Genomic DNA, 22,130 nt, shown 5'->3' on the forward strand with positions numbered 1-22,130 from the left:
ATTCCGGGTGAACAGGTGCTATGCAGTTTTCAATATACTCACTATATATATATCTATACTATTGATATGCAGTGGTATATCTTTTTCTATAAACATTACGACATTACTAATGAAAGCAAAAGGAAGATGACATAAGGTAAAAGCTCACCGTTTTTCAATTGTTATTACGTACTTATCTAATATGGTATAATCATGGACTACTATACAGATCTAAAATACAAGATGTATGTAGGTCTTGAAAAGTAAATGTTTGTTTGTTGGGGTTTAACGTCCGAGCAGCAACATTTCAGACAATTTAAAAGTAAAAATAAAGTAGCTTAGTAGATAATAGATTAACTCGTCTTGTAAATGTAGGGGTAGTCCGAATTTCCTCTGACCCTGCAACCGTCCTCTTTTTTATTTGGGTATTGATAACCCGATACGCATGCATGTATTAATATCCAAATAAAAAAGAGGAAGGTTGCAGAATCTGGGGAATTCGGACTAATGTAGGGGAGATATCTATATACCTGCATGAGAGCTAAGCTCGAAACAGTTTCTGACCTCGTATACGTTTGAAATTCATTATGCACACACAGCAATGACAGACAACCCTCTCGAACAAACATGTCATTACATCCGGAAGCAAAATATGCCCATCAATATATGATAAAAAACACAAATGAGGGGAGGCACGAATACTAACAGCTATGGAAATAACTACATTATAAAGTATTTCAACAGAAGATCGAGCTGGTACCCTCACCAGATGCAGTTCAGTAAATCTAGCGTAATTTTACCCTTAATTTGACCTATTCACACAACCCTATCACGTCTTCTCCTTCAACATCTTTTATCAAGGTATTTATCGACTTTTCTAGACTTACTTAATATTGATCTTTAGTGGATACTCTCATAGTCACAAGCCTTGGTATTCGTCAACCACGTTTTTACTAGTAATAAAATTATATCAAAGGCTTTGTATGCTATTAATTTAAGGACATTGATAGGTAGATATTTTCATTAAGTCATTTGGACAGATGGCAACATTAAGTTATTTGTAACAAATGGAAACGTCACATTTGTAAAATTTGAGCATGCACTTGCATACCAAATCAGAGATCAATTAAGGAGTTGAAGTTAGTTCTTTATAAGCCAGTCATTTACCGAAACTGATGTCCGTCCAAAAATATAACAACTCAAATACTTCTCAAAGCAGTTTCATATGACCATGCATAGGGGTGAAACTCATAAAAGTTTAAACAATTAAGTTTAACCCATTATGACCCGAAGTCTACTAAGTATATGATTAAAACAGCTGTTTTAAACGTAAAGAAAGCAAATTTCCATAACGACTGTGTTTCTAATGTATTTCTTTGGTGAGCGTCCGAATTTCCTCTGACCCTGTAACCTCCTCTTTTTTAGTTGGATATTGATATATCATAATAAAAAAACGAGGAGGGCTGCAGGGTGAGAGGAAATTCGGAATACATGTATTACTTCGTGTGAATAAAGAGTTTAGCGGAGAGAGCATGCTGAGCTCTGTTCACTTTGGGCAAGTATGGACAATAATTTTGACACACTTAGACTGCATTTTCTGATACTAAATAATTGTGCATTAAAAAAAGATCGATCTGGAAACCGTCGGGGACGATCATGCAACTTTTCGGAGTATATCGCATAATACCTCGTCACTCAGTGTGGTGGAGGAATAAAACGTAGTCCGTCTGTTTGGGATGTGGTCCCTTTGACTCATTACAACTCGAATAGCATAAAAGATATCCGAAATCGGATCGAAAAAAAATGCAGACAGGAATTTCTGAAGAAATCCAATAAAAACAATTCAGAATCGGGCCAAAAATAAAAGTTTATTTTTTTAGGTGGCCCAATATCACACCCCTTTAACTATAAACGGTTCGAGATAGGCTACCCTGCAAAAGACTTTAAAAACAGGGCATCAATGGGATATTCAGTGATACTCCGCCATGTAATGGTGCAAAAAGGGGGCAAAATGTTTAAAATGGCCCAACTCGTTCACTGTATTTCGAATTTTGTTTAAAATACAAAAAAAAAAAAAAAAAAAACTCCCTGCACACTTTTGTAGGCCTTATCATAAGTCTCATTTCAGCAACTGAAAGTTTCTTTAAAGTTTTCAGGATATTGGCAGAAAACTGTAAAATCAAACAGAATTTTTCACCTTTCAAGCACAATAACATTAAACAAGGAGTCATCTGACAAGTTTGACCTAATGCAGACTTTAGTAGGTCTTATAATGAGATTATGATTTTGAAAATTGATAGAATTCTGTTAAATCTGTCGGACTCCTGTTCTATTTTCATTAATGGTGGCAATGTTTTTTCGACAGATCAAAAATCCCCACAACAGTTCAAGACAACACCCTAAGGAACATTTATACCAAGTTTGGTTCTGAGTAGTGTAGTAGTTTGAAAAGAGATTTTTAAAAAGAAATAACATTAAAAATGGGGAAAAACATCAAAAAGGGTAATAACTCCAACATGGCTAAACAGATAAAAACGAAAATTTGACCCTAGATAGATCTTATCATACTGAACACTTTAAACCATGTCAAAATTTAGCTAAACAATACAGTTTTGGAGATATTTGTGAAAAACTTTTGTCTGATCCATATGTTCTATTTTTGGTAATAACCACATATTTTTCAAGGGATAAGAACTCCTTGCGTCAGACCAATGCAGAATACCCCAAGGAATAGTACCAAGTTCGGTTCTGATTGGTCTTGTAGTTTCAGAAAAGAAGATTTTTGAAAAATTGTTAATGACAATTTCGGACGCCAAGTGATGGCAATAGCTCACATGGCCAATGGCCAGGTGAGCTAAAAAGTAAATAAAAGACTTTATCAAACTGTATTATAGTTTTAATTCCATTTCAAACAATTTATGAACGTACCCTCTTCCTCTCCTCTTGCATTCTGTTCTCACTTGCCTCCATCATAATTCACATAACAATGAAATGGGGGTTTCTCCCAATCAGTATACAATATTGTCAAGTAAATACAGCCAATAGCGGTATCTAGACATCAAGATACACAGGAAAACTATCCAATATGGTAATATCAAGTTAGGTGTACAGCATTAAAACACCGATATTGATACAGTGAAAGACTCACAATCAAATTTCTATATGGTTCAATAATAAATTGAGCAACCTGTATTTAAGCAGAGGGCTATTCCATAAAAAAGTGTATTCTGGGGGTAAACATGCATATTTTGGGGGTACCACCAACACATTGAAATTGAAATACAACACTTTTGTCTTTATAAGAAAAATTCAATTTTTACCCCTCAACAACACATCAATAAACCAACTGAGTTCTGCCCCCAGACAAATTTTTTTTCTGGAATAGCCAAGATGGAAAATCAAAAGGAAACCATTTTAAATAATCAAACTTAAATAATAGTGTAAAAATCAGTAAAAAATATAATGCAAAAAGAGCTAAATCATTACCAATTTTTCAGAATTAATAAAGTCATACTACTACATGTCAACTAATTTGACACAATTCAACTTAATTACATGTAAGTATGACTATTCAATTTTTTAAAAGCTAGGCAAGTATTTCAGGAAATTTGTTATATGAACTTAACAATAAGCACATGCTTATAAAAACATTCATACAGTGTAACTTAAAGACAATTCAAAAAATAGATGAATAAAATACCAAAGTTAATCATGTATTTTCATATGGAAAAATGATGCTTTTATCTAAATATCTACAATATCATTTTCTAGTGGATAGATATGAATTATGTATTTGAGTTTTTGTGAGCTAATTACTTCATAAAACCAGCTATATACCAAATATCCATCGTGTAACAGATTTAACAATGACTTTTGTCAATTTTAGTTATCATTGCAAGTTTTGTTGACTATCAATAGTTCTTTACTACTTGTTTCAACAATGTCAAGCATTCTAACCTTGAAAAAGCAAAGATTCAAATTCTCCAAGATAAAATTAACATTGATATTAAAATGTTGTCTTTAATTACATCCTTGGGAGTTAATATCAATATTAAATGGTTGTATATTCACTTTGAATTTACCCTGGTTTTCAAGAAGAGATCATGTGACGAAGTCAAGAGACTTGTGACACATGTAGTTAGTGTAGTATGTATCAAGTTACTTAAAAAATTCTTTAACTGGCTAGGATAGGGGGGAAATTTTAACATCAGAAAATTATCCAATGCCAATTTGGAATTTACTGAATGAAAAGTTCGAGATAGGTCTAAAGATTACTTTCACACACATAGGCATGGATGTATTCTAAACAAACTCTGATAAAATATGTAAACTGATACCAGCCAGGCAACTTAATTTATCACACCTCAAGAAAACAGAAATAAAAATATTCATCAGTTGCTTTTCAAGTAATCAAATAATTAATCACTTATGAAAAAAATTAAAATGTGCGAAATTTCACTTGATTAGATATTTTGTACTTGTAATTCAGTGAGCAAGAAAGATGTGAGAAGGTGCAGAATTAAATGTACACAAATCTTTGATATGACAAGTATTTCAATTGTCAAGCATGTGTATCACATTTCCATTGAATACAAAGTACAATACATGTAGTGATATTGTAAAGCAATCAGTAAATGATAATATAAATTTGAGTCCTAAGTGTCCATGTATTTTGCTGACTAATCAAACTTTATAATAGGATAAGACTTAACGTTTAACCTGATAATTATTAGTGGTGGAAGTTTTCGTAAAGGTTACGATAATCATTAAAGGAAAATCCAAATACTGTACTAGTAATGTCATTTTCACATCTTACATTTATTACAACTTAAAACTTTATATCCAACACTAAAACATTATCATATTTTTAAGTATGATGGCTTTTTATCAGAATTTAAATATGCTGGTCATGAAATAGGTATACTAATTAGTAGCAAAAAGCATTTCTACAGGCAGTGAGGCCAACACAGGCCTTAATCTTCCTTCCCATTTACTAAACCATCTGAAAGCACTTATTACATACACAAATTAGCTTCTTATCACAGAAAACAATGTAGCACACCTCGTAAAATGTATCAATTGAATTTAAAAAAAAATCAAATATATATGAAAGCTTATTTTTGAAATAAGCTACATATTGTTGGAGACCCTTAATGTCCCTCCATAATTAAGGATCTTGACATTGTAACAAGTACGAAGCAAAATAAATATACTAATTAGTAAGTTTCATCCATCTTTGGACTTAATTTAGCAAAATTATTATAGTAATTTCAATGGGGAGGTGGCTCCCTATCTGAAGCTCTAGTGGTCGGAAGCTGCTTAAACATTGTCTTTTTTGCAGCTGCTGGATTCATCCGACTGTCTCTTGAACCAGGTCGCCCTGGCAAAGGTTGAGGATTGCCGGCACCAATACCCGCACCAGCCATTTGGCCATGTTGATTAGGACCAGAAATATTCCCGTAAACAGGCCCAGGTGGGGAAGCCATTGTACTATGGCGAATGCCGCTTCCACTACCCCCACCAGGCATGCTATGGGCTGGTCGAGTAGATGGTTGAACTTTCGGGACAGTTGACTGACTTGGCTTTTCCGTCATTGACATTTTTGAAGCCGAATCTTTATTTTGTCCATTAGTCTTTTGAGATGTAGGATTTGTTTGGAGTTCTATCACATTCTCTTGACTGTCTTTTGATGCTAAATCCTCTTCAGAAATTTGAATCTGCTCAGTCAATGCTGATAATAACAATTCTTGTATGAATAAACTTTTATCACTTCTTTCTTCTTCTAATTTTTTATCAGTGTCTGTCCAACCTTGGGAATCAAAGCACCTAAAATTAAGGAATAACAACATGAGACTTGCTAGGAACAGAGATGCACAATTATATACAATTTATTTTCAAAAAATAAATGCTGCACATACTTAAAAGACCAATACATGTCTGGACCTGCATCTCTTCTATATGTATATATTTTAATTTGATAAGAATCCTGTCATTTGATTGGTTTGTTGACAAAAATCAACATTTTTTCAATTGTATAAACTAACTTGCTATTTAGGCCATGCCCACCTTTTACGGAACTACTTTTTGTTTGTCAACATCCGAAACAACGTTTTCAGTCACATTGCAACGTTGAAATGTTTTTGTGACAATAAATTATTTACTAACTTTATGTCTGCCGGGTTTATGTCAAATTCCTGCTTTAATAACTGTGTCTTCAACTTTGGAAAATAACTGAACATTTCCCAGTGATGAAATGACAGCGTCTTGCCGCTGATTTAAAATGGCGGCCAATTTGTTTACTACAATTACTACACGGTGGGAAAATTAAAGTTGTTAATAAAAGTGATGGATGTATCATTTTTTTAAAATTTTTAATTAAGATATAGTGAATGTATTCAATTTCTGATTAGTTTATATGCTATAACCTAATCAGAAATTGAATACATTCATTAAATAAACACTAAGCCAATTTAAAAACTATGGAGTAAAAAAATTTTCATGTGATAGCATATATACTACTGAAAAAAATGCTATCAGAGTCCAATACCCTAAAAACTGAAGAAGAAAAAAATCAAATTTCTCAAAAATAGGAGGTGCACATTTTTCGTAGTTCAATATATTTTAAACAATGTGCAAATACTGAATAATAATACCTTTGGTTCAATACTTTTTTAAGTTACAGATTACACAAAGTAGGTACTGTTCACAACATAAATTGAAAAAAAATAGGTTAGTTCAACATGCTAAAAATGTTGGAAAAATTAATCAAATTTCTAAATAATAGGAGGTGTACATGCTTCAACAAGTATATAATCACTATGTAGAGTTTGAATAATATTGGTTCTAAACTTTTTGAATTACAGCCTCAACAAAGTAGGTAACTCTAAGCATGACTAAGGTATGGATGGAGTGTAATTGTTACTGGATCTGCTGTCACTGTTGGTGACACAGGTAAAAACAGATCCCCAATTTTGCTGGAACTGACCAAAAACAGCTATGAACAGGTCAAAACTTAAAAATGTTGCATACAGCTGTAAAGAAAAAACTCGGTTTGAACAGGCCAAAAGTTTGGCCTCCAGTCGCTTCATAGGGAAAACCTTGTAAAAATAGATTTTAGAATTCTAAGTATTTTAAGTCTTGCTGTAAATCAATTTTAAGAAAGGATATACATGTACATGTCCATGGATTGACATAAGAAAATTCTATAAAGTTTGCAAAACTTTTTGTTTGGCATTGTAGCTTTGAAATCGCTTGTAATTATAGGGATAGTAGCAACGGAAGCCATAAAAATAAACATTGTTGGTTGTGATATATATACATGTAAAGGAGCTCTTACAAAATAAAATCTTAATATTTTAAGCAATTCTTAAACTATGTTGCTGAAGTTATGGGCAATAAAATGCTTTGTAGGGCACAGCCTGATACCAAGATGTTGAGTTCTGAACATTTAAAGCAAGTATGGTCACACCATTTCAAGCTAGATATAGCACTCAATGTAGCCACTTACTAGCCACTTATTGATTAATGGTTTCATATCCCTCCAAAAATCAATCCTAGTTCTCCTTTGGTTGAAGTGCACCTTGTGAAAGAGTTTCGAAGAAATCCAATCACTTTTAGTTATTGTTTAAATGTTTGTTTCTGGACCCTTTTTTGGCTTCATATTCCTAATTGGTTCAAGTCACAAACCCACAAATTGATTCAAGTCCTCCTTTCGTGGTATGGCATCTTGTAGAACAATCTCAAAGAGATCCATACACTTTTACTCAGTTATTGTCCTGTCACCAAAATATCTATGGACACTACTGAAGACAGAACCATAAAATTATATCTAACCATATTTTATTTTTGTGACTGTATTAAAAAAACTGCAATATTGTCCCTTTTCAGTAAATTCTAATACCAACCTCGCTAACAAAAATGGGGAGTTACTCTTGGCCGCATGACTACCAGAACTTTGACTTTCACTAACAGTATTACTACCGGTACCTCCAGCAGCATTGTTTTTATTTGTTTCTACAGGTCGTCTGTTTGGTAGTCTCTCTAACTGTTGTCTGAAAAGAGAATAAAGAAAGTTAACAAAGTGGAACATTATTTTCATAGATCTTGCATGTACCTCTCTAAGGATCATTAACAAAGTTCCAATTTCATAAAATCTTTCCATGACTACGTGTGTGTCCCTAATTGTACATGTAATCAGATATCATAATATTTCAAAGTTTCAGTGCTCCATAGGATTCATTACAAGACACTTTTTGTTGTTGTGAACTTCAAAGCTGCCATTGTAAACAGGAAATGTTTGAATTACTTTAACACTTGTCCAATAAACTAAAAACTGAATCTACACCTTCAGTAATGATATACTAAATATTTCAAATATTGAGCATATAATTACTGACCTAAACATGACACCTTTCTGTTATCTGAATAATACCTGTCTAAAGACAAATTAACTGTTGTCCTGTGTCTAATTATTACAACTCTGAAAACATTAGTTTTACTACATGAATTAACTGACTAGTTAGGACAGAGTGGTATAGTCTAACTTTATGCCTTCAATATTTTGTAAGTTGATTGTCCTCTTAGTTACAATGAAAATAAACAGCACTTTAAAAATGCACACAACTAGTAGAGTAAATTGCAGTTATTGGCACAGCTTATTTTCATAGAATATCAGGCAAATAAAAGACTTTGTCATTTAAAAGGAAAATATTAAATTTTTCAGTTTTTTTACTGTTAATACTTTTTAATGTGTAATAAAATGCCAGTCCAATCAAGAAATTCTCTAGGGGGAGAAGAGCATTAACTCCTGAGCAATAAATGTTTACTACACCATAAACAACTTCAGTTTGATGGTTTACATGTAAACATTGTATATTTTTATGCAAATGATTTTGTCATGATGGTTGTTCATCAAGACACTAGAATTGATTCTACTTTCAGACAGATGCAGTCACAGACCATTTTTATACTCAGCTACTGCATTTGAGCTTAACATGTGTTTAATGATCACCAATGTTATCTTGAAGCTTGGAAAAAATCTGGTTGAGAGATACTTTAAAAACATTTATCAGTAAACTAAATTTAAGTTTAAGATGAACAAACAGTGATGAACTTTAACCAATCAGATCTGCAGTACTTTTCACAAAAAATCTGAAGTATAAAATAAATTGGAAGCTCTGACATCATAAAAGATTGAAGTACTGTGACATCATAACTTACAACTAATTTTACAATTAAATATTTTTGTGGATTTCATAAATAATCTCAAGTTGAGATTTCCCTCAAATCCTTGAGGTTGTTCTCAAATCATCAATTTCAAGTGAACTGATTGGTTGAAATTTGAGTTGAAAAAGGATTTGAGGTAAATCTTAAAGGGATATTCTTAATAAATCAAGCCCAGGATTTTTCTTCACAGTAATTTATAATTCATTAACAAATCATATTCTTTTCATGCATATATTCATATCTTAGAACACAAGACAAATTTATATTATGGGTAAACTCTAGTCACGCTCTTTGTACACCTTTGACCTCAGGTATGTGTTTAGATATCTCATGCTTTAGATATACACAGATTTAGCATTTTACAGTTACACACTTGTGATCTAGCCCTTTATTATCTAGGTTAACATATTCCCTAGTTATAGTGGCAGTGGATCTTCAACCAACAAAAAAGCAAATTGTTAAGCAGTGCAATCAACAAAATAGAAAAATCAACTGTTTAATACTAATATATCCATCTACAACATATAAATATACAATCAAACTATACGAGTAAATGACTTATTAAAGAACCATGAATTCATGTCATTTCTACTGGTCAATTTTTAATTTTTTTCACATTTATATTAAAATCAATCTCAAGCATTTTTAATTATATATGGCAATTTGATTTAACGAGTTACCATAAAAAAATGTAGTCGTTTAATAAGTTTCAAAAAAGAAATACTTATCCAAACAATTTTATAATAACATCATTTATAATTAAAAGAACCCGAGAAATTTAAGACATACCTACAAAAATAAGAAATAAAAGGAATCCACAGTGTAAGAAAAGCTGGATGAGCGTGCATGAGTTGTGTTTTTGTTGGAGGATTTTCTTGATCCAGAATACAGATCTTACCTGAAGTTGAGCACTGTGTTAGCATTCCAAGCTGATTGGTTGGGATTCCTACAGAAGGGGGAAACGGTTTAAACAATATAGTTAGCTAATGCTATGGCATTTAAACTTTTAATTTCTACATATTATTTGTTTTGGGAGAAATTAATTACAGTCAAACCTTGTTTATGTTGAAGTCAAAGGCCCCAGGCAAAAATGTTGTCCAATCATACAAGGTCCAGTACTACCCAGTAACGATTAATGATTTGATAAGTAGAACATTACTTCACTTCAGTGAATACTTCAGTCCAATTGTGATGTTTTGTGCATTATATCAGAAGACAATTTAATTTTGGTATGTTGCATATCTAATAGGTTTTAAATGCTATCAGTGATATTGACAGGGAAAATCCTTGTTTATTTTTTTATCATCCGCAATGTATGTTGCTTTAAAGTCAAGTTCATTATTCTGATAAAATTTCAGATTCACCGGAGAAACAAACGTAGTTGCTGAATTACTCCAGTTGCTATCACCTGTTTGCATTTAGTTAGATGTCAAGATATCATTTCAATAAATAAAATTTATCAGTAATTTTTTTATGATCATCAAAATATCCAATATCACTGCTGATGTGAATAACAAAGTGTGATTAAATAGAATTTGTTTCTTTAACCACACAAGAGATTTTGTATAAACACACAATTAAAGTCATAAAGGTTTCAATGAGTGTTTACATAAGCCACGCTAAAGACAAACTTTGGTCATTGTATTAAAGCAATCAGTTTTATTACTAATTAGTTGACTTTAATTAACACCTGAAGACCTACCAAGGGGACTGATTGAAAACTTCAAATTAACACAGGTTTCTTTTCATCCGAGTTTGAGTCATCAATGATAAAATCAGAGATGATTTTACGAGGTCAACAAACGAAGCGGAAATTGACAAAATCGGAAGTAAAGATCATGTCTGTAAAATTGTATTGAAGTAAGGGGAGTTTTGAAGGGACTGTCAAGTAAGTTTATGCCATCCGATGTTTCGACTCTTCTGAGTTAGACACACCAAGGTTCGACTGTAACTTATCAAGGTTTCCCTGGAGCTCAAGTTCATGTACACTTACATGTACATCAGGGCTTTAAAACTCCTATTTCCTATTATCAATAGCAAGTGGAATTTAGCCAAGGTCAGTTTTATATTAAGAGTTTTCCATGTTGATTTCATTTAACACAAATTTTTCCAAAGAAAACAAAAAATTGTTAAAATTCAAGAGCATTGAAATAAATACATATCTCTAGAACTTTGCGAGAAGAAAAAATCATACAACTTATACAAGTCATCTCTTATATTCTATCAAAGCCCTTTATGTCAGATACACAGTTTCATTTAGTTTTGTCAGGAACAACTGTACCATGCATTGATAAAAAAATGTTGATATTTAAAAAAAGCCTTGCATTCAATACAAACTGCATATTAGACTTACGAGAAGTCCTTCATCAGAAGCCCATTTTAAGTATCGTCAGCCAAGAAAGGATTGTTTAACCTAAGGCCATTCATACATCAAAACAGAGCCAATACAAAATATAATCCTCCAACAAAAATTCTATTGTCTATGAAAAAGTAATGTAAAGGAAATTTGGCACTTATCAACTAAATCTAATCAGGACTAATTGACAACAATAACTTACTAGACAAGTCACAAGTACAAAATAATTTCCCATTTAAAAAATAAATGACAATAAATGCTTAATTCAAAATTTCAAAAGATTATTCGGCCCGAATTCTAATTTCATAAACTTCCAAATGGAAGCTGCAGTTAAATTTGAAAGCTTAAATCTTAATACCCAATAAATGCTATTTGTCATTAAAGGAATCAAAGCCTACCACCTTAATCTAGTAGGTATTAATCAAAACTCTTAGCTATGTTTACTTCTGAAGACAAGATGTCATGAACGTGACACAAAAGTGTCAATCAAATGTTCTTTTACAGTTTTGAAGATGTCATGAAAGACCACACAGGTGACAGAATCAACAGATTAGGATCATGATTGAGGAATGGTTTTATTTATGTTTAGAATTACCTTGTTGATTGCAACTGCATTTCTAACTGTTGCAGTTGTGATGATACACTCTGTGCTGCAGCTGCTCGACTCCTCACACTTGACAACTGTGACAGCAATTCAGCAATTGGATCCATTGTTTCTCTACCCCCAGGTGAAAGCCCAGACAGTGTTGTCCCCGTAAAATGCATGTTAGTCCGTCTTGTTCTGGTACCCCCAACTGTACCCCTGCCCGGATGAGGAATTCTTCGTACATGTCGAATTCCTGCTGGTTCATCGTGGTAACATTAAGGAAGCAAAATAGAAAGAATATCAAGAACAGAATTATACGAATTAAAACTCTTCAGTATATTGCACATGAAACAGAGTAAACAGAACATACAGGCATTGTGCATATAGAGCTAAATCAAAACACAGAATTCAAGTCACTTATTCATGCCACAACAGTAAGTTTATCAAATTATTCTTTTAAATTATATTAATGTAAATGAAGGAACATTCTTGATAACAAGTTTATAACCCCAAATATATATATATATATAAGAATTTTGTGATTCAGTGTGGGATGAGCACAATGCTTGGTAAAGTTTCATATTTCCCCTGATCCTTAAGCCTCATATACATATAGGGCCAACATTTTTTTATAATCTGTTTTACGAACCGCTGACCCTATTTTAGCCAAAAATAAAATAAAAATAAAAGTATGGGAATGTCATTTTATTTTTGTTAACTCCGCCGACTCCTGGAATATTTGTGAGAAAATCCCATGCTAAAAATAAAAGAAAATAGATTGCAAGTTTTCAATGAACAAGTAAAAAAGAAGCGACCAATCAGCGATCATTTTATTTTAGTAAGCTACCAGAAGCTCTTGGTATTTATCATTACATAATGAAAACCACTGAAAGTCAATGGCCGACCACAACAACAATGCGTTCAAGGGTCGGTTATTTCAAACTTGTTATTACTAGGGAATACAGAAAGGTGAATCTTTATCCCTCAATGAAATAATTGATGTGATTGTGGACGAGAAGGCTGCAGTTGTCATAACAAAGGTGTCCTGCCATGGTCCCACGAACATTTTTATTATGCTAACAGCTTCACAGGATTAATATATGTAACTCCTGGATGATGAAATAAATGCTTATTAACCAAACAACATTCTCGTACACTGCCTAAAACACCAGCGGGCAATATTAGCTTAAACGTTATGTCTATAATAAATCTCAACATATTTTGTAACAGAATAAAAACGTTCTGCATATAAATTATTTACATTTTCAAAGCAAGAGTTGTCCAACATTCCACCTCCACAATTGATACTGATGTAACCAACTATTTCAATACCAATTGCAAATTCAAAATAATTATCTTATCTAGAAAACACTCCTATATAACCACCAAGCGATAAAATTATCCTCTATGGATAAATTAAAGGAATCACATTTATAAATATACTGTACTGTGTAAACATCTTGCCTATAATTACCATTTTATCTGGCTTGGACAGCTGATGATTACTGGTCATTATAATAAATGTACATGTCATTATTGTAAACAACACAGACCTTTTTAAATTCATCTATCAAATTACATAAACCAAAGATTGATGGACAACACTGCACATCTCAGCTGCAGCTTTTTATCAAGACCATTTCACCTACCAATAAAACCATTATCAAAACACATTATATCAATAAGATGCTGACATCCAGTCATACCTAGGACACAATACAAATGTGATTCTCCAACTAATAACCATAACTGATCAGTCACAGTATGATCAAATGTGGTGCAGGTTCTGATGTATTTACCTAGGCAAAAGTATATTGTCAGAAGGGTCGAATTGTTTACAAATGACTTGAATTACACATTCAAAACACTTTGGAAATGTAACCAAAAACTTGGAAAGGGGTACAAATGTATCTACACATTGAAAATATTTTATACATCTTCTTTCCAAAAGTTCAAATTTGTGTGTATTCTCTGTTTCATTATGAAAACAGTATCAATCAGTCAATAATTGTAGAAGTGAAATGTATATTAAAATTGGGTCTCAAAAGCTTTTACTTTTCACACATTTGGAATTTAGTAAAAAAAAAAATAAAAATGAAAAACAATTACTTTCATTTTTATTTTTTCCATCAACTTGCCGAGATTTTGACTTTCATTTTATTTTTATTTGCTCCCCTCGACCCATTTAAAAAAACAAAAATCCTGTAGAACAGATATAAAAAAAGTTGGCCTAGGCTATGTTTTTAGACAATACACTTATACCGTACAAATTAAAGAAATTTATGAAGCAAAGGATATAAATTCTCTTGGTGTTCTATGCTGTAGACTTAAATGTTCCGAAAAATCATCTGTAACATAGTTGGGCTCACCACCAGGTAAAGCTGCACATATAGGACACACCTGAAAATGAAATAAAATATGCAATTAGGTGATGAAGTTTTTTAATATCGAATGCAACTCTTCTGATTCTATCAACTTTTCTCTCTGGAGTTCAATTCAGACATGGTTTTGTGAAGCCAACCAAAAAAGTGGAAATCCCTGAAAAAGTGGAATTCCAGTTTGAAGCAGAAAAAAATCAGGTCATTGACTATTGAAATAATTGTATTATTATTCCTGACTGAATTCTAATGTTGCAAAACTCCTTTAAAATTTTTAAGCAACAAATGTATAATTTCTTGAGCAAAATTTAAACCTGCATTTGAGTGTTACTTGCAACTACACATTGATCAAAAGAATTCATGTTACAATAGGTTTAAAAGCTACAGGAATGTTCTTTTTTCAGGAATTGTTGCATTTAACTGTAAAATATTAGTATTTTACTAAAATTATCAACTGAACATGAAATTTCAAGCAATACTTTACCACTTCATGTGAAGCTTCAACATGGTCAGAGGCAACATGCTCCTGCAAAGTAGCATCAGTATATCCCATTTTACCACAGTAAGGACAAGTAAAAGCTTGAGGCTGGTCAGAGCTCATGGCCTCTCCACCATAAAATAAGTCTATAATGTAAGAATTAACACTACAAAATGGTGAGCAAAGCTCACTTGGTGATACCCCCACTTCCCACCACGAAACCATATACAATGTAGGATACACCTTGATTTAGCATTCAGATGGGAAAAACAACTAGACAATGCATATAACCAGACTAATACCCCTGGTGCATGTTGATCTCGGTACATTTGAGGACCAATGTGAACACCCAATTCATATTGGACTTAATTTTTATGGAGATTAACTAAGGACTTTTGACACACAATTTTGCTGCCATTTCTAAAACATCTACCAAACCACAATCAGTATTAATTTTTTCTTATTGACAATACCATGACAGAATATAATTGCAAATTTACTTTAAACATAAATTTCTGTCAATATGCACATCCCAATATGGTAATTTAAGACCCCATTAAGTTTGATAAAAACAGACAAGGCATGAGACCAAGTTTTGCTGAAAACATCTAAACAAAAATTCCAGACAGTATGCACATCTCCATGTAGTTACATTACATCCAATAAAGTTTCATAACAATGCTGCCAGCTGCTAAGAAAATGGTTCAGACAGGGTGAAACCTATATGCCCCCCAAACGTCATTTGCAAGGGGGGTATAAAAATGGCACATGCACAAAGATATCATGTAATAAAGAATCTGTGAAAGTTTCATCATATTCCATTCAGCAGTTTCTGAGGAGTTGCTGATTAGAAGAGAGGGCAAAGTCCATATTTTGTACCAGGAAACCCCACTGGTCATTCAGTTGGGAAAAAAAATAGGAGGTGCACAATGGCATCAAGTGTTAATAAAGAATCTTTGAAAGATTCATCAAAAAATAGTTGAGACAATATTCATAATGATTAACAAAAAATTCATGTACAAATCTATACAGTCAAACTTCATGGCTTGAACTCATTCAAATGTGTTTTGAGTTACTGGGAGTTGGCAGTCTTTCCAAGGTCCATAGGAGTTAGCAAAATCGATGTTTGAAGATTTTCTGATTTTTTTTCTTGGCTGGTCCAAGTTCCACTTTACCATTACAAATGATAGGGCTTCAGTTTTTCACACCTTTCATAACCCAAGCTGATAAAATGGCAGACGAGTTCAAATTAGTGAGGGTTATTCTCCAAGATTTATTATCATGCAGATCGACTAGGTAGTTTGAGTGTTCAAAAAACTGAAGTTATAGAAATCCAAGGTTATCTTATATAAAAATAGATAGCAGTGTTTTATTGCATGTTTCCAGTGTAAATTAATAAATTTTGATAATTCACACTGTGAAATAAATTTGGTAGTTTCACTCTTGAACTTTCTCCTGCCAAAACGTTAAAACTTTGATTTCAATACACCAATCACAGAATTTAAAATTTATGTTGAAAATGTAGATACATTATGAAGAAGATCTATAAAATAAATAGGATAATCAGTAGATTATTGTGAATAACCAAAATGTGATCACTTGTGCCAAGAATGCCTGAGGTTTTAACTTGTGCATGGAACATACGCCCACTCATCAATCTAGAAATTTTTCGGCACTTGTGTCTATATTTTGGTTATTCACTCTTTTCAATTAATTATGATTTCATCCTATTATTAATTATATAGGAGAAAATTTTGGAACTTTGAATTGAATTCGAGAAATGCCAGAAGTTTGAGGCATCCAAGTTTGAGCAAGTATAGTTTAACTGTATATGCATGTACAAAGTACAATAGAACTCTCACGAACTTTATCATCTTTGATCTTTCAAAGAAAACAGGCTTAAATATCTCACCGAAATCATTTCGTGTCAGGATGCACTGCATGGGATGGTCTGCAGTATGTCTTGATGTAGTTGCACCCGATTCATAACAAGTTGAACAGAGGTCATAATCATAGCAAATCAGACACTTGTATCTTCTCCCCTTGAAATTTCCTTTTAAACATGAGTCACAGCTTACACCTACAAAAAAAATTACATATATTTTGTACTATTTGATTTTTATTTTTTTTTTCTATTAAAAAAAAATGCAGAACACTAATTGTTTTCTACTCTAGTGCAACACATATGTGTAAATATCATTATCTGTAACAGTAGTCAGTATGTTACTATTTGATTGAACCTATGGAGTCAAGTGCTCACCTTTAGCCACCAGTTCTCTATTATTCAGGCTAGTCATTTAGAATTTTGAAGGAAAGGACTGTAAAGTGAGTGCAGTCTTCAAGAAGTTTGAGGATTGAAAATTAAATTTAACAGTGATTCAGCTTGAAATTTATTGGTTCAGGACTTTAGTCCTCAACAAAAAATTGGGTTCAGGACATTGTCTGGCTGGGGGGTCCAGGGGGCCGCCTAGGTTCCCGTTGGGGTCAAGGGGCAAAGGGGGGGATTTCAGATTTTCCAACCCCTATGGAAGGGTTCTCCTGACACACTTATAGGCATTGAATAAGTATCAAAATATTACTTCAAAATGCAAAAATAAAAAATTGTTGTTCACTTTTGGTAGAGAACTTTTTGTGACTATCATTTATGGTCAACGATATTTGGTTTGCATTTACATGATGATATGGCATTTGTAAATAATGTCAGTTTCTGCTGTCCTTCTATTAATTTTGGTTTCTTTGCCGGTGACATGTTGCAGGTGCATGACTTTTGTCAATAACAAACCCTCGATTGAAATAAGTCATTTGATTGGTTTGAATAAATTGGAAATAGGATTTCGACCAATCAGATACATTCTTTTATAAAGGATTCGGTTCGAGTTGTATTAATTCTAAAAATAATGCAAGGGAATACCAAAAATACTGCAGATCTAAATTTTGATGGCCAGAAATTTTAATTGGACCGAGGACCCCCATGACAGTTATTCAACCGGACATTTACAATTTCGATAGGTCATTGACCGATGTCTGAAGCCAATCTGTTTGTTTGCTTGTTGGGGTTTAACGTCCGAGCAGCAATATTACAGCTATATTCAGAGATGAACACGAAATTGATGATAAAATGAACATGAAATGGTGAATGGAAAAAGGGGTCGGACACAAGGAGAATGGGGGCGACAAATTTTGATTGCCACTGGAAATGGGGAGAGGTGGGTAGGGTCGGGCAATTGAGCCTCCAGTGGCGGAGCCCTATGATTCCTTCTCCTGGAGAATACCACAGTAGGGTTCTTTAACGTGCGAGGAACGTGGCATCTTTCCCAACACGGTGCACCACTATGGTTTGCGGTCAGGTTTTCCATATTAAAGCCCGACAACCCCAGCATGTAACACGCCAGGGGTACCCCATTCCACCACCTGGGGCACACATCCCAGTTGCTCTGTGGGCAGAGCGCCCTAGTCCCCGCCTAGGGTTCTGAGCAATATTTACTTGCCTTGTACGACAAGCTTAGCGCTGCTGCAGGCCTATTCTTTTAACACCCGGACCTGCACAGGGCAAACTGAATCACCGATTTAGTTTCAGACAAGAAATTGAACAATACTGGAAGACTGGAAGCTAGACTTTGGTTTTGAAAGTGAAGTCCAGTATTACAATGTTTGGACAAGAAAATAACACTACTCAACTGGTCTGAATGTCCAGTAATGGCTTTTAAGAAAGGTGTGTAAGTATCATACATGTACCAGAAATTTTTGGGAGATCAAGTGAATACCTAATCACTGTTTGACACTGCCAAAAGTCTTTAAGAACTAAGTTTGCGGAGTCTACTTCTTTCACCTTTTTCATTTTACATGTATAACCTTTGTATTTGACATTCATTACCTCTAGATGGCTACAATATATCTCAGAAGTGGTAGTTTCCTGTCATGTAATACATCTTCTGAGTGTGCTTTACATGTACAATATTTCCTTGAAAAATGTCTGTTTATAAAATCTTTTCCTAAACTTATCAATGTCACTTTTTCATTTATTATGTATAACAGTGTTTTAATAAGCAAAATTCTTTTACCCTTGACTCGCACATACATGATCCATGTACTAAATTTTATGAATATAATCAGTGGCTTTCTGGTCCCAAGATAAATGATCAGTCTAGAACCACAAAAATTGTAAGCACTGAACACAAATGTGGGAAATTACATATACACATGAAATTTCTTATAATTAACATTTGACATTGGTCTCTCATTTGAAAGATTTGTTGCATGGACCTTTCTTTTCTTCAGAATTCAGTAATACAAGTAATGTAAAAGTTTATATTTTATTAAATTTACATCAAAATGCTTTAAACCAGCACTATCATTATTTTAACTGAAAAAGTAATGAATTAACTGTTAATATGAACCTCTATAATTCAGTAATAAACAAAGTACAGACATGAATTTATTAATGGCAAAAAGAAGTAGGATATGTGAAGAAAATTAAGGGATACGGACTATAAAAGCAATATTTTCTGTATGTTCAGACAAAAATTGGCACCTTTTGACAATAAAAAAAGAGGAATTCCTGCTAAAATAGGAAAAAAATCATATGTGGTAACAAGGTAAAAAAATATCCAGGATGCCACTTTCCAAGTCACTCAGGGCAAATGCAATTTTGTGGGAAAATTTATCATCATGCCCTGCTTTCCTTATACCAAGTAGAAAATCTGAACTTTTTAAAGGATATTGGAAGGCAAACTTCAAGTGTGGAAAAGTTAATCTTTATTTAGAGTATTCCTGTGGAAACCTTGAATTTTGAAAAATCCTAGAACACTGCTATATACACATGAAAGTTCACAAGTTGGTGATTATACTTAGATTTTTTCAAATGTTTATCTTTGGAGGAATGAAGTGGATACTAAAATATACCTTTCCTGTATACATTACAACAGATAAAACTGTAATTATTGCTTTTTCAGCTTATTATCCCTTGCCACTGACAGCCTGGCAGGATAATCTATTTTATTTCTTAAGTGATGTTCAACCTTCAAGAAAAAGAGTGAATCTGCATTGATTGCCTAATGTAAGTTATGCTATCATTAACTAGAGACAGTGTTGTTTTTTTTTTTAGAAGGCAGTCAGCAGCTATTTTCACCTGCTATACCTTAAATTGTTTCAGCATACTTTTGCCAATTTTACAATGAAGTCAACGGATAGGGAACCAACTCTTGGGTTTTTATTCAGGGCTCTACTCCTGAAATTTTTGAAAGGAATCGTAGACCTTCTTAGATAGAATGGGACTAACAGTTTTTTTAAAAAGAAAACTCAGATCAGTAACATGTTTCCTTTACAATATATAATTTTTTATAGTACCAATTTCATAACATGATATACAAACTGTAGGCTTCATACTCCAGAAGAACAGTGTACTAGTGTAGACAGCTTTATCAGAAGGTAATAAAAGTTCAAGAGGAAAGAGGGTATTACTGTATATTGAATAAAAGCCATTAAAATCTGTGAAATTAGAATCAATCATGCAACTTCCTGAAGACAGTCAAGATTTGATACAGGATTCGCAGCAATTGCACTACACAATTTTGTCAAACGAAAAAGTCACCTACAACTGGAAAAGCACAAGGTTATGAGTTTAAAACAAAAAGTTTATCGTTGTAAGATAAAGAAAGAAGGTTGGAGGTGCAGCTGCTGATGTTAATTTCGCAAAATTCTGGAAGCCATTTTGTCGACAAATTTATGAACTTACCCTCATGCCTTGACATCGTTTAATAGGTAGTTATTTAGGACTACAAGGTATCTATGAAATATTTTGACACCGGAAAGAATAATTGCAAAAGTTTAAACATGTAAGTCAGTGTGTGTTTCGATTAATTTAAGGAAAATCCAAGGTTACATTCTTGGCAAATGGGAACCATGATGACGTCACGTGATATCTCGAATCAAGGAAAATATACACGAGATTTCAAATTTGATATTTCATAGTAAATTTTATTTGTTAATACTTAATTTAAAAAGACATGCCTTCTGCATCTGAATTTGTATTTGATAATTTATTTTTCTAGTAATTTTTTTTATGATTAACCAACTACCGCAAATAAAATAAAAATCGAAATTCAAAACACAACACCGACGGACCTAAGTAGTAGGACCAACCTAAAGCCATAGATTGAGACATGGTCCCGGGCGTTGTCCAAGCGTTGTTAAACCGCTGTAATTTAATTTATCGCCATGACCGCTTCGACCTTTTCCTGGATACCAAAACTTCACAAAAAAGCCGTTCATATTACGTTTTTTTTTAATATTTTAGCAAATGTTGTACTATATACTTCTAAATCATTAACTTTTGTTTTAACCACTATTAAAATGTTATCTATTATTGCAATAAGCGTTATGAAAATAATGATGGCAGCTATTTTTGGAGTGTAAAAAATTCCTTTGGGGTGTTCTAAAAATCAAAATCATGAATTTAATAATACCTTTAGATATCATGATGATATTTTGGCCGAGGTAAACAAGTGTAAGGTCGAATTAAAAAACAAACTATCAAACTTCGTCCTGTTTGTTACAGGTTTCGTACAGATCATACTAAAGTGCATGACTTTGATGAACGCAACAGATTCATCACAGAAAGCTTTTGCACTAGGGGCATCGATGTCACAAACATCTAAACAAACATTTTTTTTTCACCGTTACGAAACTTTGATACAAAAATATAATAGCACCAATCGCACGATCTCAGTTAAAATTACGTTGTGTTGCTCACTCAGTTTTTTTTAATGGTGATGTAGTCTGTAAAGAACTTCAGTTCGAATTATTTCAAAGAAAATCCGATGGATATGGACTGCCCTTAATATATTTATTTCTTTAAGGATACTACTTGAAAATTATTGTTTATTCTTTGAACCTTGTCACAAATAGAGATATCATACAATAATTTCATTCCTACGTAAAAATAAAGTATTTTTTAGTATAATTGCACTATATCAATCTTGCCTTTTTTCGCCCATATGCATGGTTATGTTGAAGTATTCCATGGAGATAATTGGATGGATTATGGGGTGAATTTTATGGTATGTCCGGCGATCTTTAATACTCACTGTACACTTGCTATTGTGGTGTTTGTTATTTAAGTTTATTTTT

The 22,130-nt window shown here is 33.0% G+C and overlaps 1 protein-coding gene and 1 long non-coding RNA gene across 5 annotated transcripts; one reads left to right on the forward strand and one right to left on the reverse strand.

The window, feature by feature from the left end:
- Positions 1–10: 10 nt before the first annotated feature.
- LOC148621471 (uncharacterized) lies at positions 11–5,752 on the forward strand. Its single transcript, XR_015921191.1, has 2 exons — positions 11–136; positions 5,321–5,752. It is a non-coding gene; the product is annotated as an uncharacterized LOC148621471 (long non-coding RNA).
- LOC148621472 (E3 ubiquitin-protein ligase KCMF1-like) lies at positions 2,854–20,926 on the reverse strand. 4 transcript variants are annotated; one of them, XM_088575916.1, is made up of 9 exons: positions 20,737–20,926; positions 19,905–20,020; positions 16,915–17,082; positions 15,009–15,148; positions 14,445–14,546; positions 12,156–12,412; positions 10,103–10,150; positions 7,884–8,030; positions 2,854–5,805 (listed from the first exon to the last, which is right to left on the reverse strand). In XM_088575916.1, the coding sequence occupies exons 3-9, from the start codon at positions 16,943–16,945 to the stop codon at positions 5,250–5,252; spliced, it is 1,281 nt and encodes a 426-aa protein (XP_088432042.1). In that variant the 5' UTR covers positions 16,946–17,082; positions 19,905–20,020; positions 20,737–20,926; the 3' UTR covers positions 2,854–5,249. The 4 variants fall into 4 exon arrangements, with proteins under 4 accessions (XP_088432042.1, XP_088432040.1, XP_088432043.1 ...); XM_088575914.1 differs by lacking the exon at positions 19,905–20,020; XM_088575917.1 differs by lacking the exon at positions 10,103–10,150.
- Between the last annotated feature and the right edge of the window lie 1,204 nt (positions 20,927–22,130).

Source organism: Perna viridis, chromosome 3 (assembly GCF_037379345.1).
Source record: "Perna viridis isolate PV_CMFRI_1.1 ecotype Kerala chromosome 3, ASM3737934v1, whole genome shotgun sequence".
Taxonomy (NCBI): domain Eukaryota; kingdom Metazoa; phylum Mollusca; class Bivalvia; order Mytilida; family Mytilidae; genus Perna; species Perna viridis.